Here is a 23,846-nt window from a genome sequence, read left to right on the forward strand (position 1 = left end):
TGAGGAATTGTTCGGAATCATACCACTGCAACTTTTCGCTATCGTCCCACGCGAAAAACATACCATCCTCATCACCCTGATGAGTGGCAGTCTTCCACAGTGCGTTTTTCGCGTAACTTTCTGCCGCGCACTGTAAAACTCTGGAATGAACTGTCACCAGCAGTATTTCCAGACCGATACGACCTGCAAACCTTCAAGAAAAGAGTGTCCATGGGCGACGGTAGTTGCTTACCATCAGGTGACACGTTTGCTCGTTTGCCCCCTTATTTAATAAAAAAATAATAAAAAAAAAACTTTTCTATACGTCTGTACAAATAAATAAATGAGACTAAAAAAAGTTTGTTACAATAATTATTGGCTTAAATTCGTGGTCCCAATCCACCCATAGCAAAAAATAATTAATTAGTGGTTTCACACCACTCCAATCACCGCGGTATAAATCGGGAATACATAATATTTCAAAAACGGTTCTTCGCTGTTTGAAATTCTGTGGTGCGAACCAGCGAAAGACCCAAACGCGGTAAGGGGTCTAGTAATATTATATTCCGAATGTTAACGGCGACGCGTTGCTTTACGCAGCCGCTAGAGGACAGGACTACGATGGTAAATACAGCGCACATCTCTTATCGAAAGGTCCTCTTCACAATAGTCTATGCTGATTGCTGACCCACTAAAGGCCATCGCCAACTATGGTCTCGGCGATCTATGGCGATGGCCTGTAGTGTAGCATGGAACATTGTGAAGAGGCACCTTAATATTGATGCGAAAAGTGCCTTCACAGACTTTAGAAAAGTGGCTTGACAGGTAAGGACAAAGGAGCCATGCTTCGGCACGAATGGGCCGGCTCGACCGGAGAAGTACCACGTTCTCACAGAAAACCGGCGTGAAACAGCGCTTGCGCTGTGTTTCGCCGAGTGAGTGAGTTTACCCGAGGCCCAATCCCCTACCCTATTCCCTTCCCTACCCTCCCCTATTCCCTTCCCTACCCTCCCCTATTTCCTTCCCTTCCCTACCCTCCCCTATTCCCTTCCCTTCCTTACCTTCCCCTATTACCCTATTCCCTCTTAAAAGGCCGGCAACGCACTTGCAGCTCTTCTGATGCTGTGAGTGTCCATGGGCGACGGAAGTTGCTTTCCATCAGGTGACCCGTTTGCTCGTTTTTATTTCATTAAAAAAAATGTATTTACTTCTGGTTCTGGTCTGCTCGGTAAGATATTGCTCAAAATTAGAGCCCTGAATATGGATATTTACATTGATTTATTTCTATCAGACAAGTTTATATTTCTGATCATAAGTACTGATTTCCAAACTTTACATTAGCAACATCATATATGAGAAATAGCAGACACGGTGGCTCTTGCATTTTAGTAAAAGATTCCATTAAATATGAAGTTATACCGAAAATTACTAAATGTAGCATAGAAAAAATTCTAGAATGTAGTGCAATCAGTTTAGTTGACCACAATATTAAGATTATTTGTGCTTATAGACCCCCGAAAAATGATCCCATAACGATTAATACATTTTTTAAAGTACTTAATGATATTTTGACTGTATGTTACCGCTACAAAGTTATCATTTGCGGAGACTTCAATATAAATGTATTAAAAACTGATCCGATTTCGATACGATTTAGGGACTTACTTTCTAGTTACAACTTAAATTTAGCAATTAAAACACCTACTCGTATTATTAGTGGGACATGTATCGATAATTTTGCACATAACCTAAGCGGAACTAAGCACCGAGTACTCGAACTGGCCTTATCAGATCATACGGCTCAGTGTCCTGTAAAAAATAAAACTCTACCATCCTATTGGTATGTCAAAAGACGTGACTTAAGTAAAGAAAACATATCGAAATTTTACGAATATCTAAGTTCTTTAACATTCTCTGATTGCTATGAAAGTCAAGACGCCCAGGAGGCTTTTAACTCTTTTTACAACCTTTTCAAAATGCTGTATGACCTCTGCTTTCCTTTTATTAGAGTCAAATACAATCTGTTTAAAAAATCACGTTGGATTACAAAGGGCATCAAGAAATGTTGTATGCGAAAAAGGCAAATGCTTTGGAAATATAGGTCAAAGAAAACTAAGGAGAACAGAAGTTTATTTAAAACCTATTCCAAACGCCTTAAACAAATTATAAATTTAACAAAGAAAGTCCAAAACCAACACTACATTAAAACTGCTTCAAATAAGTCTAAGGCTACATGGAAAATAATTAAGAACAATTATAGTAACAAAGTAATAAATTCAGGAATAACGCAGATTCGTTTGCAAGGTAAAACTATATCAAATCCGACACAAATCGCTAACGCTTTTAATGACTATTTTACGGGCCAAGCAGAGAATTTACCCACGAAACGCTGTAATGAAAGCATAAAGCTGTCTAATATGAATTCAATTTTTCTATCCCCAACGACACCAAAGGACATTATTCAATATATTAAAACTCTCAAAAACACAAATAGTACAGGCGATGACGACATTTCCACAAAAGTTATTAAATGTGTAGCACCAGTCATAGCTCACACACTAAGTCATTTAATAAATATATGCTTGTCGCAAGGACAGTTTCCAAATAAGTTAAAGATGACCATTATTAAGCCGCTACATAAAAAAAATGATAAATTAAATTTAGAAAATTATAGGCCCATAGCTCTTTCCTCAGTTTTTTCTAAAATTATAGAGAAAGCTATATATGAACGTCTCTACAATTACTTAATTAAATATAATTTACTAACGCCCGAACAAATGGGCTTCAGAAAAAATTTTACAATTAATTCTGCAATATTTAATTTTTTAAATGAATTGATGCGAAATCTTGATAAAGGTTTGGTAGCTTGTGCTCTCTATATGGACCTAAAAAAGGCTTTTGATTATGTTGACCATAATATCCTGCTAAATAAAATGTACCAATATGGAATTAGAGGTAATGCTCTAGAACTTCTGAAATCCTACTTAAAAAATAGGTCGCAAGTTACATGTATACAGCGAGTAAATAAAAAAACAAAATTTGAAGAAGCTCATTATTCTAAGGTCAAAAACACTGTACGAGGTGTCCCTCAAGGAAGTGTGCTCGGTCCTTTACTTTTTTTAATTTTTATAAATGATTTTCCAAAATTTATTAATGAACTAATGACAATATTTGTAGATGACTGTAATTTATTATTTTTAGACGATGGTAAAACTGATTTTGAACAAAAAATAAATAATGCACTAAAGAATATCATAAAATGGGTTAATGACAATAATTTAATATTAAATTTTGACAAGACTAAGATCATGACATTTGCAAATAAAAATAAAGTACGACCATTATTAAAAATTAATTATGACAAATATATTATATCAGAAATCAAAGAAACTAAATTCCTCGGACTTCATATAGACAATGACTTAACCTGGAACTCGCATATCGAGGTACGAGGGCTGCTATTTATGTATCCGGAACTGGCCACTTACAAGAACAATATTTAAAAAGTAATTACAACATTTGAAAATAGAACTCTTCGGTTGAAGAATACATTTTGTTTCATGTGACTGTCAATTATTTTTCCATTGTGGCGTCATTTTGAAAATTGCGTGTCTTCATTTGCCATGGATTTAACGCGTGAACATTTTCGTGCAATGATTTACTACGATTTTCGGCGTGGGCTAAATCAACAACAGTGCTTTATTCAACTCACCGCAACTTTTGGAGATGAAGCACCATCAAAAACCACTGTTTATCACTGGTACAGTGAGTTTAATCGTGGGCGGTCTATGCTCACGGATGAAAATAAAGAAGGTCGCCCAAAAACAGCTGTTGTCCCACAAAATATAGATGCTGTGCGGGAACTAATAATGCGTGATCGTCATGTTACATATCGCGAGATAGAGGCGTCCTTAGGCATAAGTATGACGAGCATACATAAGATATTACACGAACATTTGGCTGTAAAAAAAATATGTTCGCGTTGGATTCCGCACAACTTGACAATCGATCAAAAACGGGCTCGTGTCGATTGGTGCAAAAAAAATGATAAAAAAATACAACCGTGGTACGTCAAAAGCCGTTTATAATATCTACACAGGTGATGAATCTTGGATCTATGCATATGACCCAGAAACTAAACAACAGTCAACGGTGTGGGGGTTCCAAGATGAGACGAAACCAACAAAAGTTACTCGTGCAAAAAGTACTTTGAAGCAAATGGTCGCCTGTTTCTTTGGAATTAATGGACATGTGGCTACAGTGCCATTAGAGAATCGTAAAACGGTTAATTCTGAATGGTATACGACCATTTGTTTACCAGAAGTCTTTGAAGAAATAAGAAAGGACAACCGACAACGCAGAATCATATTACATCACGACAATGCTAGCTGTCACACCTCAGCTGAAACAACTCAGTTTTTGGAGGGTCAAAAGATCGAATTGACTGGTCATCCGCCGTACAGCCCTGATTTGGCACCTAACGATTTCTTTTTATTTCCATACGCGAAGAACAAATTACGTGGTCAACGTTTTTCGAGCCGCGAAGAGGCTGTTGATGCGTTCAAAATGCACGTTTTGGAGATACCTCAATCAGAAAGGAAAAAGTGCTATGAAAATTGGTTCCAGCGTATGCAAAAGTGTGTCGATCATCGCGGCGAGTATTTTGAAAAGCAATAAAACCATATTAAATGATATATGTTTGTTTCTTTTTTTAATTCCGGATACATAAATAGCAGCCCTCGTAGTATGCTCGAAACTACAAAAATTTTCATACGCATTACACATGTTGTCGAAAGTGGCAAATCTAGATACTCTTCTTATCACGTACAATGCCTATGTTGACACAATATTAAGGTATGGAGTGATATTTTGGGGGAACTCCACAGATAATGAACGTGTGTTTAGGGCACAAAAAAGATGCGTACGATCCATGTGCAACCTAAAACAATCAGATAGTTGTCAGTCATATTTCAAAGACCTAAAGATATTAACGTTACCGTGTTTGTATATATATGAGTCTTTAGTATTCCTTAAGAAAAGTAATATACATTTATATGAAAAATTTAGTAGCACACGTCACAAACGGAAATTAAAAATGCCACTATCAAAAACTACAAAATTTAACAAAAGTACGTATGTAATGATGCCGAAACTTTACAATAAATTACCCAATGAAATTATAGAAATTGACGATTTAAATAAATTTAAGATAAAATTAAAATCATTCCTAATCAAAAATAGTTTTTACACAGTTAAAGAGTATTTAAATGAAATTTAATGATAATGAATAAAGTATTGTCCTGTAATGTTCAATTCCATTTTAATGTATTCCAATTTGTATGTTAATTAATATCAATGTTACATATTTACTTGAGAATCAATGAATATTTAAATATTTTGGCTGTTAATTTAGTGAATTTAGAGGATCCTATTTATTGTAATATTTGCATGCCATTAAAACGGCAAAACATGTACTGTTTTCGCAAACTTGTAACATCTTCTTATCATGTTTTGTGCAAATAAAGATATTGAATTGAATTGAATTGAATTGATTACTAACTACAGGTCTACCAGAATCTGATGGCAAAAATGGAAAAAAGAAATTGACGCTACCAATATGGGGAAAATGTAGCAAAACGTTTGATACTTTTTTCCTTATAGCGGCTGATTATGCGTGTGATACATGCAAATATTAAAAAAAAACAATTATTAAGGATATATTTCGAAATCTCCCATCCTTTGCCAATAGATTCTGGTAGACCTATACTAAGTAATGCTAAGTACTCACATACGGTTTTGCTCGATAGTTTTACTCCGAATCGAAGGAAATGACATATTTGACATATTTAATTCCATCGAGCCGGCTCGAAGCGAGCCTTCGACCTGTCAGTTTTGCGGTCCACACGGTGGTTATTTCTCGATTTGGAGTAAAACTATCGAGCAAAACCGTATGTGAGTACTTAGAATTACTGTATTACATTTTTTCTCCTGTCTTTGCTACTTGCTGGTAGACGCTCTTCGTTTTAACTGTACTTGGAAATTGTTAGCATCTTTCAACATAACGTTAAACTTCAATTTTAATTCAAATGGAGTTTGGTCTGTCGGGGGTAGTATTGTGAATCTTCGCAACAAAGATATTAGTATAATCTTCGTTGACATATACGCGAAGCGATATCCTGAAAAAAAAATTATATTAGGTATTGATAAAGGAATAAAACAAAAAGACTTTTCACGAGAAGTCTTCTGTTTCATTCCTTTCATTCAATATATATTGTATTGAATGAAAGGAATAAAACAAGAGACTGTATTTTCTGTACATTAGTAGCTGGCTAGTTGCTCAGACAACTTACCTATACAGTTTCGTGGTCCGTATGCGAATGCCATAAAGGAAGATTTTGGTCGCGTAGATGTTTCTAAAAATCTTTCTGGTCTGAATTGCTCCGCGTCTTTGCCCCAGTACTTGGGGTTGCGGTGGATACTCCACACGCTTATAAGAACCTCGCAACCTGGTACTACTGTCAAACCGTTTGCTGTAAAAATACGGTATTCTTAATAAGCAAATTGATGATCTTTTATAGCCTACAATCAATGTCGCTAGGATCGACAGTGGTATCCAACCACGAAAACCCTTTGATTTGATCTCAGGGAGCCTGAGATACATACTAATTGCTAAGGCTTGTCTTGGGACCCGCAACGAAATTAATCAGAAAATGATAGGAGGATAGGATAGGAGGAGCCTAGAACTAAATTCCTATTGCCTGAGAGTTCAGACCATAGGTATAACATAGTAAGATCTAGTTTTGTGCGAGAGGTATTGTGCTCGGTCTTAAGTATCCCATTTTTGTTTGCCACCCCCTGTCTCTATTTACATACGTAATTCAACATCCTCTTCAACTTTTCTACCAATGATAGGTACCGGTGGACACAGCCGCAGAGTCTCCTTGAGCATCGCATCCAAATATTTCAGTTTGGCGAGATGCGACTCCGATAACTCCTCGGTAGGGACATCCTTTAATGCGTCTTCTATTCTAGAATACAAAGAAACCTTTACAATAGAGGAGACCAGAAGCGTTTAAGTGTAATGTACCTACATACCAGATTTAACTTTGGTTATAATATTATAAGAATCAGAATAAGATACTGCTTAACTTCACATCATTTTAATATACTCTTTTGGTTCTTCACTTTTGTAATGCTCGAATCTGTAAGGTAACAGACTCCCGCTTATAAGGTGTGGTCTTACTCCTGGTACGTCTTCTCCTGACACTGAGGATGCATGGCCAGCATGAGACAAGTGAAGCAGACTGCCACGGTGCTGGTGTCGGTGCTGGCCAGGAACAGCACCACCAGCTCGTCCCGCAACTGCTCCAAGCTGAACGGCTGGTTCAAACTGCGGGAAGTCTCCATCAGCATTTCCATCACGCTGTTTGGGTTTGCGTTTCTTGCTGATAAAATAATTATGGCAATCTGGTATCGTATTGATGGAAACTAAAGTTCAAAGCGTAACGACTATTGTTATCTCGTCGACGGGAGCTATTATACTTTGAAACGTATGTACTATCAGAGTAGTTGATTCGCAGGCAGATGGGAGACCTACGTAGTTTAGACGCGTTGCGTCAAAGCCATCCGACAGGTCAATAATAACATTGAATTGTGGTGATCCGACCAAATGACGTGGGTCTGTCAACTGCCTAGGAAATTAATATCCTCGGATATATATCTAGCCCCCCCAAACTGTTATATAAACCTAAATAATGGTTGTGAGCGTTGCACACGGAATTTGTGACCTATACAAGCGTAGTGTGTCTGCCGAGTTCGAGCTCATAGAACTGCCAGGCCGCGACCGTGTTAAAACTTACGTGGTGACTCCATCTGTTTCTTTTGAATTGCCTGAAATAAATAACATTAATTAGTACACAATGTACGTCGCTGAGTCTGATACTGACTTATAAAATAAAACTTTTTCTAACCTTCTCAATGAAATTAAGAATTATACGTTTCTGCTTTTCCATTTTCCCATAGATTGGCATACTCCTGAATACGATGTCAGACCGGAACCAGGGCTGGCACATCTTGACTGCCACATACTTTAAAAACGTCGCAAACGCGTTTAGAAATAATTCATGCTCCTCCAAATCCACAATATCTATCCCAAATAAAGTTTCTGTCGACAAAAATAAATGCAAAGTGTATGTATCTCTAGCAACATCTCGCAATAATAATAATAAAATATACTAGTAGGAAATTGTGAATGAGTGATTCTCCTTTAGAGACACATTTTACTGCTGGAATTTATCTCTCATCAATTTAAAATAATATGTTAAGTTTTAACTCACGACTGACCGACGTCATGGCATATCTGAGCATATGGTCCCACAGAGAGATCGGTCCGATCCCGGCCAGAGGTTCCAGCTCGTCGAGCGCGAAATGACTCTGCTTGACGAATATGCTCGTGTACATGCGCAGGCGCTTCTCGCTGAAGCTGTGTAATACTATCCTCCTGTGACTCCGCCATATCGCGACTGTGGGTTTTATAATAAATAAAAGTAAAAATTTAATTAAAATTGTTTTGCAAATTAAAATATTTTGAACGCTTCGGTTACATTTTTAATTAGAAACTGGGCCTCTATCATGAGCTCTTAAATCCATTCTCTTATACTGACTGTATAAGGACGTAAAGTGAATGGATTTAAGAGCTCAAAATAGGCCCCCTGTTATATTCTGAAAAATTGCGTTAAGACCATCTAAGTAATTTATACGCTGATGGTGAATGCTTTAAGCATCTTGCGGGGGCTAGAGGGTGCCTGTGACTTAATATTAAGAACAATTTCTTACTCGGTGCAAAAATAGATCCATATTTTCCAGTGATGTCATGAAAGGCCTTCATTTTGGACTTCCCGAGTACCAGTTTCGTAAGTACTTCTGCAACCACGGGATCTGCAACCACTGGAACATAACATTGTTGTTACTGTTACCCGGCAATCTGTATAAGTTATAAATTACTTGGCAAAATATTATATTAAGCCAATGAGTTTCTAAAATACTTAGTAACATAGAATATCATTGTATTGAGCAATCAAAGTTGATTAATATACCGATGGCGGGCCTACATTGTTTGGTCGGGTTTTATCAAGTCAATATAGTATTCTTAATATGTCATCTGGGCTTTACATAACTGGACCAATTTACATAGGTAGGCCATATGTCTATGAATCAATTTCTCTGATGGTCTTTTTTTTTTATTAAATAAGGGGCAAACGAGCAAACGGGTCACCTGATGGAAAGCAACATCCGTCGCCCATGGACACTGGCCTTTTAAGAGGGAATAGGGTGATAGGGGAGGGTAGGGAAGGGAAGGGTATTCCCTTCCCTTCCCTAAGGTAGGGAAGGGAATAGGGGAGGGCAGGGAAGGGAATAGGGTAGGGGAATGGGCCTCCGGTAAACTCACTCACTCGGCAAAACACAGCGCAAGCGCTGTTTCACGCCGGTTTTCTGTGAGAACGTGGTATTTCTCCGGTCGAGCCAGCCCATTCGTGCCGAAGCATGGCTCTCCCGCGTATATAAGTAGGTACGTACTCACCTACGTAGAAGTTCATTCCCATCCAGACCCCAGTTACGCCGTACTCGCTGTTCATTGCCTCAGATGACATTTTCTTGAGAGCATTCATTCGATCTAAAATACGAAATTGTAATTTAAATTCCAAAACCATCAAATCTAAATATTTATTTCCTCAAAGGTGATTGACTGCCATGGTGATCTATCAACGCACAGCCCAAACCACTGGACAGATCGGGCTGAAATTTGCCAGGCAGGTAGATGTTATGATGTAGACATCAGGACATGAGGTTCCGGGGGAGACTCCGGAACGAAGCGCGTCACGTAGCCGTCAACACGTGACAAAGTGTTGTTTTAAGTATATAATAATAATATGTATGTTAGTCCTTAAGGTATTTATTATAAAATGAATATGTATGTTAGTCTGTAAGGTATTTGTATTATGGGCCTAGATGCCTGAAATAAATGGTCAAATAAATAAATAAAATCAGGCTAAGAAAGGATTTTGATCAACTCTTCCCCCAAGGGGACCAAATGGGGGATGAAAGTTTGTATGAAACATTTAAATAAAGTCCCTTACAACAAAACGGGCTACCGTGTTAGGTGATGAAGAAAATTATTATTGTTATTATTCTCCTTTTTAAGGTGATTGGTTTGCGTACCTTGATTGGAACCTAAGGCCATATACGCATGTCCTATAAACGGTAGAGCTTTGTACGAGCTTTTTATTCTGTCAGACAATTCGTACAGCCTTTTCATCTTGAGGTGTCTCCTCTCCGTGAGATACACGATGAGACATACCACCATTTGAATAATCAGATAATTCATAATGAACATTTAGAATTAACTGAAAGTTAAAAAAAAAGATAGAATTAAAAGTTTCAGACTCTCCAGCAATTCACTAACTTAGACGAATTGAATAACAATTGAAGACGTGAGTGGGTAAAGTGGGTAACCAACAATTTGAAAACTGTCGTTTTTTGCATTAATGGCTTTAGGACCGGACAAATGATTGGATATAACAAATGTAGCCTAGATATATAAGCAAGAAGATCAAGTAGGTAAGTTACAAGGTTTGTTCACACTGTAAGGGAAAAAAATAGTAATTGCTCTTATGTTGTAAAATGTTAGTTACCCACTTTATCCACTCATGTCTTCAATTATTATTATCCCACAACAACGCCTAACGCTCTAGACAAAATACTACGTGATGCAGTGTATTTATTATCTTTTGAATACAACTAAAAATAAAATGCCAATTATAAAGTTTTATTATAATATATATACAAGTCATTTAATTACAATTAACAAATTTAATTTTAAATAATTCATGTGATAATCGTATTATGCAACACAGAGTCAAATTGTATATGAGGCAATTAAAAATAATTAGGTATTTAAATTATTTATGTTTTGTGAATGTGACGAAGTGTAATAACTCAAAAGTATAATTTGTGGAGTAGACAACTTTGAAAATTACTTTAACAATTAGCCATATTAAATACAAATTATTACAAATAATAAAATAGGCAATATTTCCACCTACACTTATTTACAAGACGTTGTTGCAACCCATACTTAATATTTATTATAAATGCGAAATTGTGTCGGTCTGTCTGTTACCTCTTCACGCTTAAACCACTGAACCGATTTTGCTGAAATTTGGCATGGAGATACCTTGAGTCCCGGGAAAGAACATAGGGTAGTTTTTGTCCCGGAAAAACGTACGGTTCCGGCACGATAAACAAATTTTGGCGCAACGGAGTTGTGAGCGTCCTCTAGTAATATAATAAGGTCCTTATAAGCCTATAGCATCTTACCTATGCACAGTGTTTTAGAAACCCCCAAAATCGGACGTGACTAAGTTAATGCAATGAGTCGATGGCGTCTTATATGAATTCAAATGCAAGAGTAGAACCAGTAGATCTCCCGTGTGCGAATTTTGCTTCGTTTTTGAGAAAATTAATTTTTAAATTGTTCATTTTTTTAATTCCCTTAAATCTATTATTTATTTTATATTTATTTTGTTTCATATTCTAATTAATTACGAGGGTTTGTAAACTTGCTATCTAGCTAATTAGATTAATCATTACGAGACACAAATTTTGTACTTTATTTCATTCCTACAACTCAAGTAGTTCCTGAGATTTTTTTTTTATATTTGGACTTTATTTTTTTCTGCTTTCCTATAATAATATGATTTCCGCAATTGTTTCCGTACTGAAAAATACTTTGCTATAGTCTTTAGACTACAATATATTTATTTTTTGCGAATCGGGTTTAGTGCCAGAGATTTACGAATTTCTAATTTTTATTCGCGCCTTTAAAAATTTAAGAGCAAGGGTTAATCGAATCTTATTTTTTTTTAAATAATCAGTCAAATAATAGGAAGAAACATTTTATTCTTGATTTTAATCTTGAGAATTTATTTATCTATATTTTTATCATACCAACAGGGAATCTTATATTATACTAGCTGACCCGGCAACGTTGTTTTGCCATATATATTATTTCTAGTATCAATATAAAAAGTAGATTAAAACCTATTCTCAGGCCTAACGAAAGTACCATCGAGGAAATTGATTCCTAGGCAGTTGACGGACCTATGTCATTTGGTCGGCTTATGTCAATTCAATGTTAGTTGTGATCGGTCTGATAGGTTTGACTTAATGACGCCAAATGACTTAGGTCCTCCATCTGCCTAGAAATCAACTTCTCTGATAGTACCATCGAGTAAATTGATTCCTAGGCAGTTAACAGACCAACGACATTTGGTCGGATCATGTCAATACAATGTTATATATAATTGTGATCAGTCGGCTGGGTTTGACGTAACACGACCAAACTACGTAGGTCCCCCATCTGCCTAGGAATCAACTTCTCTGATAGTACATACAAACACTGTGACACGAGAATTTTATATGTATATTAGATTATTGCGTTGGTATATTAATGTCATTATCAAAGCCATATTCATTCTATGCATCTAGACACGCTGTCGCGTGTCTAGATGCATAGCTATAATTAATAACAACTAGCTATTTGACCGAGCTTTGTTCGGTATTCGATAAAACACGAATAAAATGACATTTTCTAAAAATGATTCCTAGCTAGATCGATTTATCGCACCCAAAACCCCCTATAATCTATATAATGCTAAATTTCATGAAAATCGTTGGAGCCGATTCCGAGATTCCAATTATATAATTTATATAGCTCGTTTAAATATACAGTGTGTAACAAAAATAAGTGATAATATTTTAGTGTGTGTACGTGTTCCTTGTAGAAAGTTCACTGTGAAAGTAGCAGTGCTGAAAGACCAAAAATTTTTTTCACTTTTGTTTGGGGAAACTCGTGACGCTCGGGCCCTTGCCCATACAAAAGTGAAAAAAAAATCCTCTTTCAGAGCTGCTACTTTCACAGTGAACTCTCTACAAGAAACACGTACACACCGTAAAGTATTATCACTTATTTTTGTTACACACTGTATAAGATTAGGTAGGTATCTACTATTTAAAAAATCTATTATTATTCTTCAAAACATAATTTATTGTATTATTCATGAATACATTTTTTTTAATAATAATTAATTGTCATTAGTGAGTTCACTGTTCCTCTTATATAAGCACCCTGCGGTTTTCCGGACATACATGCAGACAATACATACGGAAACAAACATACATCAGTTAGTTTACTAGTTACCTGCAGAAAGGATACAGGTAAGTGAAAAGAAAATGTTTTAAAGAAATCCCTTAAAAGGTTCCCATTACTTAATAATAGGTATGTTGTTCCCAAGTTAAAATTGAGCTATAAAATTGATACTACTTACCCTATTAATAATCTTAATAGGGAGTTCACTGTTTAAGCAGCAGCACTGAAAAAGTAACTTTTTTTTAATTTTGTGCAGCTACTTTCACAGTGAACTATATTATGTAAGGGACACATATTATTACGAACCTTATATAGTTTTATTTCACTACTTTGATTTGATACACCCTGTAATACAAACGTAAAGCGTAACGGCTGAAATAATCAAATAGACACAGATTCACCACAATTCCAGAGGACATTTTCAGGAACAATGAAGCTTTTCCTGACAATATTACTATGGTGCTTTGTCATAGTCAAAGCTTACGACGACGTCAACGATGACCAATACGAAGTGTTACTGAACAGCAACGAGGAATTGAAGACATTCGTCAAATGCTTAGTAGACCAGGGGCCCTGCAAAGATGACTTCTCTAAGCATATCAAAGGTAACAATAAGGCTTCTTACAGACGAACGGCACCAAGGCACCAAGGGCAGATACAACTGCAGCCGTCGACAAGTGTCGACGACTGCTGCATCTGCCGTTGGCAAGTGCCGTTCGTCTGTAAGAAGCCTTAAAATAAGGGAACATAGAACTACAATTCGTTAGTACTTGGTACTGCTTTCCATTAGCATTACCTTTATTAGAATAGACATGTTATGTGCCACGCAAGCTTTCTGATTAAAAAGTTTGTCAGTATAATGTTTTTGGTTATCACAAAAGGTGTAATGAAAGACTAGTAGACGCGACGTGAATTCTACTAATATTATAAAGGCGAAAGTTTGTTTGGATGTATGGATGTATGGATGTGTGGATGTGTGGATGTATGGATGTTTGTTACTCTTTCACGCAAAAACTACTTAACGGATTTTAATGAAACTTTACAATAATATAGCTTATACATCAGAATAACACATAGGCTACAATTTTAACCGACTTTCAATATGGGGGAGGTTATGTTCAACGATTACTCCGCCGTTTGTTAACCGATTTTCAAAATTTTTCTTTTAGCATATCATCTCAATTTGGTATTATATTCACAAAAGTGGTGATCTGACGAAGGATCCTTAAGTAATCGAGGGAACTCCTCAAAATTTATAGGGAAACCTGTGGTGACTTCGGTTTCGTGAGAAGTATTCTAAGCATATGCTACCAACAAGTAAGATTTTGCACCGAGGTATGCCTGGTATACCGTGGTTCGGAAGGTGCTGAGAGAACTCCAGATTCTTTATAGATACAAGTTTGGGAGTTTCGGCTTTGTTTTAAGAATGGATAGCATATGCTACTATGCAAATTACATTCATCATCATCATCATCACTGACACTACCATATTATACCATGCATCGTCCCATGATTATGAGCCTATTATGACCCTGTTATTATTACTTTTCATAGTCTTTTAGATCGAGACTTGAGTTTGTCAAGTGATAATTTAACTAACAAAAAATCTACACTTAATATTATGAACCAAAAGAGTATGTTTGCTTGAACGAGCTAATCTCAGGAACTACAGGTCCGATTTTAAAACTTATTTCAGTGTTAGATAGCTCATTTATCGAGTAAGGCTATAGGCTATATTGTGTTATCACGCTAAGACTAATACGACCGAAGAAACTTAGGAAAATGTGGGAAAAACGGGGGAAATATTAGAAAGGGAATTACGAACTACTGGAGCAATTTTTATGGCAATATTTAGCACAGATATAGAGTAGACCACGTGAAGGGAGTATAGCTATTTTTATGGGAAAATGTACGGTTTCCGTAAAATTCTTAATTTACGCGGGCGAAGCCGCTCGGGACTTTAAGTGAAGCAATACTTTTGGTGCGTTGGTAGAGTGGCTAAATGGTAGGGTGTCCGATATAGTATCACATAACATGTATAAGCACAGAATATATTATATTAGTAGTACCATGTAGTACCAAGTATAAGTTCTTTTATCATTATATATTATATACTTTATATTATAAAGCGGAAGAGTTTGTTAGTTTGTTTGTTTGATTGAACGCGCTTATCTCAGGAACTACTTGTCCGATTTAAAAAATTATTTCACTGTTAGATAGCCCATTTATCGAGAAAGGCTATAGGCTACATTTTATCATGCTAAGACTAATGAGAGCGAAGAAATAGAGAAAAGTGTAGAAATAATTGGGAAAATTATTTGAAAGGGCTTATTCGAACGCGCTAATCTCAGTAACTACTGGTCCGATTTGAAAAATTCTTTCAGTGTTAGATAGCCCATTTATCAGGAAAGGCTAAAGACTAATAGAAGCGAAGAAATAGAGGGAAATGTGGAAAAAACGGGGCAAATTATTTGAAAGGGCTTATCAGAGGCACATTATGAATATATTACTAGCAAGGCTAACCAACTCCAGGGATTTGTTTTAAGGAATACAAAGGAGTTTAAAAGCCTAATAGTGCCTTATACTTATTTTCCGCTCTTGTAAGAACTACGTTAGAATATGGAAGCTCTATATGGTCCCCTAATTACAAAATACATATAGAGGACATTGAAGGTGTCCAGAGAAAATTTCTTAAAATCATTTGCTATCGTCATTTTCCCGGTCGATCAAATTTAAATTACCATGATAGGCTTATGCATTTCAAAATAGAAACCCTTGAAAATAGACGCATATTTTTTGACTTATTGTTATTCTATAAAATTGTGCATAATATTGTTGATTCGTCGGAATTACTATCTGAAATTAGCTTAAATACCAAGTTTAGTGCACGTAGAGCTCATCGTGCAAATTTATTTGCTTTACAGGTCTACAAGAATAATATTTATTACTTTAACCCTTTAACACGTATGGCTAGAAAATATAATGAATTAGCTAAAGATAGATTAAAGTTGGACATTTTTGAACACAACCGTAATAAATATATTAAAATCGTCAAAGACATCCTCCATAGCATATTTACCTCTGCAACTTATGAGTGAAATAAGTAACGTCCAAATGTACTGCGTTAAGTTAAAAACCAAAAATTGTGCTAGTTAGTTATGTTAATATTTTAATTTTAATGTGTGCACAGATTTGTTACTTTGCGATCTAGATCTTACATTTAAATGTACTCGTATATTAAATTGTTTAGTTGGGATTGTAATGTATTTTGTGCATTTAAATAAATAAATAAATCTATACATATAATAAAACTGTAGAAATGACAATTCTGTACATAAAAGATATCCAAAAAATAATAAGCGGGGGCTGTTACTACATCGCTATAGAAACCAAAACTGTGGTTAGTTTTTTGTCTGTCTGTCTGTCTGTCTGTCTGTATGTTTGTTCCAGCATCACAAGAAAATTACTGATCCGATTTGAATGCGGTTTCCGCAGATATATTTGTCTTCCTCCAACTTAACATCTGGTGTACAAAAATTTTTCCCCCCACCTCTCCAAAGGGTCAAAAGAGGGGGTAAGATTTTGTACCAAACTTTTTTCTTTAACATGAAAACCACTGATCCGATTTGAATACAGTTTTCGCAGATATATTTATCTTCTTCCAACTTAACATCTGGTGTATAAATTTTTCCCCCCTCACCCCTCTAAGGGGACCAAAGTGGGGGTCAAATTTTGAATCAAACTTTTTTCTTCAATGGATTAACTTCATATTATTAAATGTTTTTACCAATTTAACATCTGGTGTATAAAATTTTTCCCCCACCCCTTTAAGGGGGCCGAAGAGGGGGTGAGATATTGTATCAAACTTTTTTTTAAACATAAAAACTACTGATCCGATTTGCATACGGTTTTCGCAGATATATTTGTCTTCTTCTAACTTCATATCTGGTGTATAAAATTTTCCTCCCCACCCCTCAAAGGGGACCAAAGTGGGGGTCAAATTTTGAATCAAACTTTTTTCTTCAATGGATTAACTTCATATTATTAAATGTTTTTACGAATTTAACATCTGGTGTATAAAATTTTTCCCCCACCCCTTTAAGGGGGCCGAAGAGGGGGTGAGATATTGTATCAAACTTTTTTTTTAACATAAAAACTACTGATACTATTTGTCTTCTTCTAACTTCATATCTGGTGTATAAACTTTTTCCTCCCCACCCCTCAAAGGGGACCAAAGAGGGGGCAGATTTTGTATCAAACTTTTTTCTTGAATAAACTTACATCATATTATAAACTGTATTTTCCAATTTAATATCTGGTGTATAAAATTTTTCCCCTCACCCCTCTAAGGGGACAAAAGGGAGGGCAAGATGCGCCCCCTCAAATCCCCCCCCCCTTCTTGGTAATGTTGCTAAGCAAAAAGGCGTCGCGTCATTAGTGTTGAGTTTTAATTCTCCTTTTTTAGGAACAAAGTAAGTTATTAATTAAAAGTGAATTTATTCTAACCTAAGCTAAAGATACAGTTTTCAAGTGTCATTGGATTAATATGCGGGGGACTTCGCCCCCGGACCATACTTGGGGGGGGGCGCAGCCCCCCCCCAAACCTCTTCCTTCCTGGTAATGTTGCTAAGCAAAATGGTGTTGCGTCGTTAGTGTTGAGTTTTAGTTCTTCTTTAGAATCAAACTAAGTTATTTATTAAAAGTGCAATTAATCTAACCAAAACTAAACATGCAGATTTTGCGTGTCGTTTGATTAAAATGAGGGAGGCTTTGCCCCTGCCCCTCTTTGGGGAGGCTGCGCCCCTCCCCCCCCCCTTCCTGGTAATGATGCTAAGCAAAATGGCGTCGCGTCATTACTTTTAATTGTCCTTTTTTAGCAACAAAGTAAGGTATTAATTAAAAGTGAATTTATTCTAACCTAAACTAAAGATACAGTTTTCGAGTGTCATTGGATTAATATGCGGGGATCTTTGCCCCCGGCCTTACTTGGGGGGGCTGTTATTTTCTTCTTTAGGTACAAACTAAATTATTAATTAAAAGTGAACTTATTCTAACCTAAACTAAACATACAGTTTCGAGTGTCTTTGGATTAATATGCGGGGAACTTTGCCTCCCCCCCCCCTGGTAATGTTGCCAAGCAAAATGGTGTTGCGTCGTTAGTGTTGAGTTTTAATTCTTATTCCTTAGGAACAAACTAAGTTATTGATTAATAGTGAAACATGTGAAACATACAGATTTTGAGTGTCATTTGATTAATATGAGGAGGCTTTGCCTGGATATGGACAGACGGACAGGCTGATATTATATCTTTGTAATCGGGTTCCGTTTTTTACCATTTGAGTAAGGGACCATAAAAAGGAGAGAATTATCTATTTCCGTTATTATACAATGTTATTATACAATGCTAACGCCTACGAAGTCGCGGGAAACAGCTATCCATACTAATATTATAAATGCGAAAGTGTATTTGTTTGTTTGTCCTTTCTTCGCAGCCTAACGAAGCAACCAATTGACTTGATTTTTGGCATCGACTTAGTTGAAAGGATGGAGAGTAACATAGGCTACTTTTTTCTTGGAAAAACATCATGTTTCTAAAGGAGATTTGCAAGAATATTCGTATTGTACACGATTTTCGAATTCCACGCGAGCGAAGCCGCGGGCAAAAGCTAGTAAATTAATAAATCTCACGAACTACTGGAGCAATTTTTCTGTTATTTGGCACAGGTAAGAAGTAGACCACGTTAATGATCATAGGCTATTTTTTTATGGACTAATTTGTCTGTAAAATATCTAATTTACGCGGGCGAAGCTGCGCGGAACATTATATTTCGCGTGGTCACGACATCACACGTAAACGGCTCGACCCATTTTGCTGAAATTTGGTATAAAGATACTTTGAGTCCTGAAAAAGAACATAGGATACATTTTGTCACAGAAAAAATACGGTTTACTGGTTTGCGCGTAAACTATTCAATCTATTTTGATGAAATTTGGTATGGAGTTACTTTGAGTCTCGAGAAATGACAAGGAATACTAATTTTGTCCCGGAAAATGTACGGTTCCCGCACAATAAACTTTTATGATTATCGCCTAAACTATTTAATCTATTTTCATTTTGATGAAATTTGGCATGGAGATTGGAGATCCTAATTTGAATCTGGGACAACGAATGTTTTTTGTCCCGAAAAAATGTGCAGTTCCCACACAATATACTTTCCTGATTTGCGCGTAAACGACTCAATCGATGTACGGGAAAAACTATAAAGCCCACGCGGACGAAGTCGCGGGCAACAGCTAATTATAAATACAATCCAATCTTGCAATATATAGTTGAGATTGCTTTGTCGAAAATGCGACGGCTGCAAGTATTTATTTTTTAGCATACAGGTGATTTCGGGGCAAAAACAATTTGCCTTGGACCAAGACCTTAGGAAGCCACATTTAGAGTTATTTTACTTACTTTGAAATACGAGCATAGCTCGATCTCCGCTGTACTTTATGTACTATAAGGGAATTTGATTCGTAGGTAGTTGACGGACCTACGTAATTTGGATTCTTCAACGGTCAAACCCAGCCAGCAGATCACGACTAAAGCTGATCGCACATTAGTCAGCCCCGTAAGCGCCGTACCCTTCGAACGCACAGTTACACGAAATACGTAGCGTAGATACGTGGAAGAGCCATGCTTCGGTACGAATGGGCCGGCCCGATCAGAGAAATACCACGTTCTCACAGAAAACCGGCGTAAAACAGCGCTTGCGGTGTGTTTCGCCGAGTGAGTGAGTTTACCGAAGGCCTAATCCCCTACCCTATTCCCTTCCCTACCCTCTCCTATTCCCTTCCCTTCCCTTCCCATCCCTACCCTCCCTATTACCCTATTCCCTCTTAAAAGGCCGGCAACGCACCTGTAGCTCACGGAAGTTGCTTTCCATCAGGTGACCCGTTTGCTCGTTTGCCCCCTTATTTCATTAAAAAAAAAAAAGAAATGCTGCGCGTACAGTGCGGACGAATGTGCGAGGTTTCACACAATTTCAACCAACGAATCTGCCATCTGCCTGTGAATTTCTTTGATGGTACCTCCTAACCAGGTATATTTATTGTGTTCAGGGCACATGGCTCAGTTCTACGCGGACGGGTGCATGGAGTGCGACACCAGGCAAAAGCACTACGCGCGGCTCATCTACCTCATACTGAAGACGGACTTCCCCGAACTGTACCAGGCGCTGGAGGCCAAGTACGACCCTCAGGGCAACGGGATTAAGCGGATCGACGAGAAGCTCAGCAAATATAGATAATTATCAAAATTTAAATGCTACTTTTATAGCACGATACCAATAAAAATATTTTTTCTTATTAATTGCTATTTTAATTTTTCGATCATCGCTCTTACTTACCTAATTCGTTTTATAATATAACATAATATAAACACCTTCAGCATCGTTTCAAATAAAAAAATAGGTACACGTTTAAAATTAAAATAAGTTTTTTTATAGTATTAGGAAAAAGATTTGTAATTTGTTTAATAATAGATAATAATATTATATAGGCGCTAGAGGCCAAGTACGACCCCCAGAGCAACGGCATCTATTATGTGACTTGTACAATTACATTAATTATCTACATTAAATTTCCTATAAATTACTTCTAAACATTTTCTACTGTACGATCATTACTTTAGGAAATACAGAGTATTAAAGGTGACATTAACAAAAAATTTACACCGACTTCCACGGTAAAAACAATATTCTTAAAAATATGATCTAAAAAGTATGAAATAATTATTATTCTTTATTAGCGCCTTTTTCAAAATTCGACTGAACCTCAATCAATTCTGTTCTCAATTTTCATTCGTTTGAAGTCGATACCAGCCTAGAACTGAGATACTTGACATAGAACTTAGCCAGTACCGACATCAAAAGAATGAAAATTGAGGTTAAGTCGAATTTTGAAAAAGGCGCTAATGAAGAATAAGAATTATTTCATACTTTTTAGATCATTTTTTTTAAGAATAATGTTTTTACCTTGGAAGTCAGTGTATTTTTTTTTTGTTAAAAAATAATAATAAATTTACTCTTCTTAGTTATTTACAAGATAAGGCTTCATGCGTAAATAACCACTACGAATGTTAACTACATATTCAAATTATGTTATCATGGGCGCCGGCAGAAATAATTTCCAATGGGTGCAGATTTTAGATTTCTTTCTTTTCTTTTCTTTTAATTTTTTACGACCACTGTGACTGTCTCTTTACGTCAACGGAATACATTTAGTGCCGAAACAATACGAACTATCTTTGTGCGGCGTTCCTGTTGATCCCGAGATTCCCAAGGGGTGCTAGTGCACCACCTGGCACCGCCTACCGGCGCCTATGTATGTTACTGTAAGCGGAATGTGGTAAATTGCTCATAGATCCCATCATCAGATCACCACTTTCGTAATTGTTATACAAAATTTAGATTATATCCTATACAGCGAAATGATCATCAAAAACATCAGCTTCGATGCAAAATATCACGAAAAGTACTTACTAATAATTGGGTCATAATGTGATGACCCATGGTATAATCACAGTATAATTATGGTTGTGACGATGATGATTAATCAAATTGATACATTAGCTTAATATGCTTTCAGTGGTTTAATTTTAATTTAATTTAATTTAATTTTTTTATTTAAATCAGGCTACGTAGGCCCATACAATATATACCTTAATGACTAACATACATAAAAATTATATAAACTTAACAACTACACATTATCACGAATTAACGGCGACGTGACGCGCGCTTCATTCCGGAGTCTCCCCCGGAACCTTCGGTAAACCACATCAGTCGGCCAGAATTTCTCCGCTTCAAAGGTCGGGAGAAGATGCGTCGGTACTCTCACCACAAAGGAACTGAAGTTGACCTTGTGGTGAGACTGCAGACGCTCGACCCTCAAGTGGAGGGATATCTTCTTACTGATGTAGTCCACGACGTCTTCGACCTCCATGGATCAGTGCAGGCGGGATATGTACAGGGGCGTCGCGGGGACCTCGCTCTGCAGACGTAGCTCAGGTACATATGGCGCGGTGCCGCGATGGTTGCGGGCGGCGGGCTTCTTCTTCCTTCTCTCCACCAGTATGAAGCCCTCCTCATCGCACCTCCTGCTCTCGTCCTTGCCAGGTCGAGAAGACTTAGCCTTGCGGCTCTTCGTAGCCTTGCGACTCTCCGTAGTCTTGCGACTCTCCTTGCGGCTTGCGGCCGCGATGGTTGCGGGCGGCGGGCTTCTTCTTCCTTCTCTCCACCAGTATGAAGCCCTCCTCATCGCACCTCCTGCTCTCGTCCTTGCCAGGTCGAGAAGACTTAGCCTTGCGGCTCTTCGTAGCCTTGCGACTCTCCGTAGTCTTGCGACTCTCCTTGCGGCTTGCGGCTTCGGAGAGTCGCAAGACTACGGAGAGTCGCAAGGCTACGAAGAGCCGCAAGGCTAAGTCTTCTCGACCTGGCAAGGACGAGAGCAGGAGGTGCGATGAGGAGGGCTTCATACTGGTGGAGAGAAGGAAGAAGAAGCCCGCCGCCCGCAACCATCGCGGCACCGCGCCACATGTACCTGAGCTACGTCTGCAGAGCGAGGTCCCCGCGACGCCCCTGTACATATCCCGCCTGCACTGATCCATGGAGGTCGAAGACGTCGTGGACTACATCAGTAAGAAGATATCCCTCCACTTGAGGGTCGAGCGTCTGCAGTCTCACCACAAGGTCAACTTCAGTTCCTTTGTGGTGAGAGTACCGACGCATCTTCTCCCGACCTTTGAAGCGGAGAAATTCTGGCCGACTGATGTGGTTTACCGAAGGTTCCGGGGGAGACTCCGGAATGAAGCGCGCGTCACGTCGCCGTTAATTCGTGATAATGTGTAGTTGTTAAGTTTATATAATTTTTATGTATGTTAGTCATTAAGGTATATATTGTATGGGCCTACGTAGCCTGATTTAAATAAAAAAATTAAATTAAATTAAATTAAAATTAAACCACTGAAAGCATATTAAGCTAATGTATCAATTTGATTAATCATCATCGTCACAACCATAATTATACTGTGATTATACCATGGGTCATCACATTATGACCCAATTATTAGTAAGTACTTTTCGTGATATTTTGCATCGAAGCTGATGTTTTTGATGATCATTTCGCTGTATAGGATATAATCTAAATTTTGTATAACAATTACGAAAGTGGTGATCTGATGATGGGATCTATGAGCAATTTACCACATTCCGCTTACAGTAACATACATAGGCGCCGGTAGGCGGTGCCAGGTGGTGCACTAGCACCCCTTGGGAATCTCGGGATCAACAGGAACGCCGCACAAAGATAGTTCGTATTGTTTCGGCACTAAATGTATTCCGTTGACGTAAAGAGACAGTCACAGTGGTCGTAAAAAATTAAAAGAAAAGAAAAGAAAGAAATCTAAAATCTGCACCCATTGGAAATTATTTCTGCCGGCGCCCATGATAACATAATTTGAATATGTAGTTAACATTCGTAGTGGTTATTTACGCATGAAGCCTTATCTTGTAAATAACTAAGAAGAGTAAATTTATTATTATTTTTTAACAAAAAAAAATACACTGACTTCCAAGGTAAAAACATTATTCTTAAAAAAAATGATCTAAAAAGT

General features: G+C 37.2%; 2 protein-coding genes across 2 annotated transcripts; one reads left to right on the plus strand and one right to left on the minus strand.

Annotated features, from left to right (window-relative positions):
- Window positions 1-5,976: 5,976 nt before the first annotated feature.
- Window positions 5,977-10,342, minus strand: LOC121732744 (probable cytochrome P450 313a4). The gene is made up of 10 exons (XM_042122698.1): window positions 10,198-10,342; window positions 9,560-9,652; window positions 8,815-8,925; window positions 8,316-8,501; window positions 7,950-8,143; window positions 7,839-7,869; window positions 7,223-7,424; window positions 6,853-7,007; window positions 6,330-6,509; window positions 5,977-6,155 (listed from the first exon to the last, which is right to left on the minus strand). The coding sequence occupies exons 1-10, from the start codon at window positions 10,340-10,342 to the stop codon at window positions 5,977-5,979; spliced, it is 1,476 nt and encodes a 491-aa protein (XP_041978632.1).
- A 3,274-nt stretch (window positions 10,343-13,616) lies between these two features.
- Window positions 13,617-20,488, plus strand: LOC121739581 (putative odorant-binding protein A10). The gene is made up of 2 exons (XM_042132074.1): window positions 13,617-13,791; window positions 20,294-20,488. The coding sequence occupies exons 1-2, from the start codon at window positions 13,617-13,619 to the stop codon at window positions 20,479-20,481; spliced, it is 363 nt and encodes a 120-aa protein (XP_041988008.1). The 3' UTR covers window positions 20,482-20,488.
- The last annotated feature ends 3,358 nt before the right edge of the window (window positions 20,489-23,846 follow it).

Source organism: Aricia agestis, chromosome 1 (assembly GCF_905147365.1).
Source record: "Aricia agestis chromosome 1, ilAriAges1.1, whole genome shotgun sequence".
Taxonomy (NCBI): Eukaryota; Metazoa; Arthropoda; class Insecta; order Lepidoptera; family Lycaenidae; genus Aricia; species Aricia agestis.

Bases quoted from the DNA above. Each gene is read 5' to 3' on its own strand.
- LOC121732744 (XM_042122698.1), bottom strand. From the start codon at position 10,342: ATGGTGGTATGTCTCATCGTGTATCTCACGGAGAGGAGACACCTCAAG. The intron at 8,502-8,814 runs GTAAGAAATTGT...TAAAACCCACAG, and splicing joins TGGATCTATTTTTGCACCGA to TCGCGATATGGCGGAGTCAC. The intron at 6,156-6,329 runs GTAAGTTGTCTG...TTTTTTTTTCAG, and splicing joins CGGACCACGAAACTGTATAG to GATATCGCTTCGCGTATATG.
- LOC121739581 (XM_042132074.1), top strand. From the start codon at position 13,617: ATGAAGCTTTTCCTGACAATATTACTATGGTGCTTTGTCATAGTCAAA. The intron at 13,792-20,293 runs GTAACAATAAGG...TATTGTGTTCAG, and splicing joins CTTCTCTAAGCATATCAAAG to GGCACATGGCTCAGTTCTAC.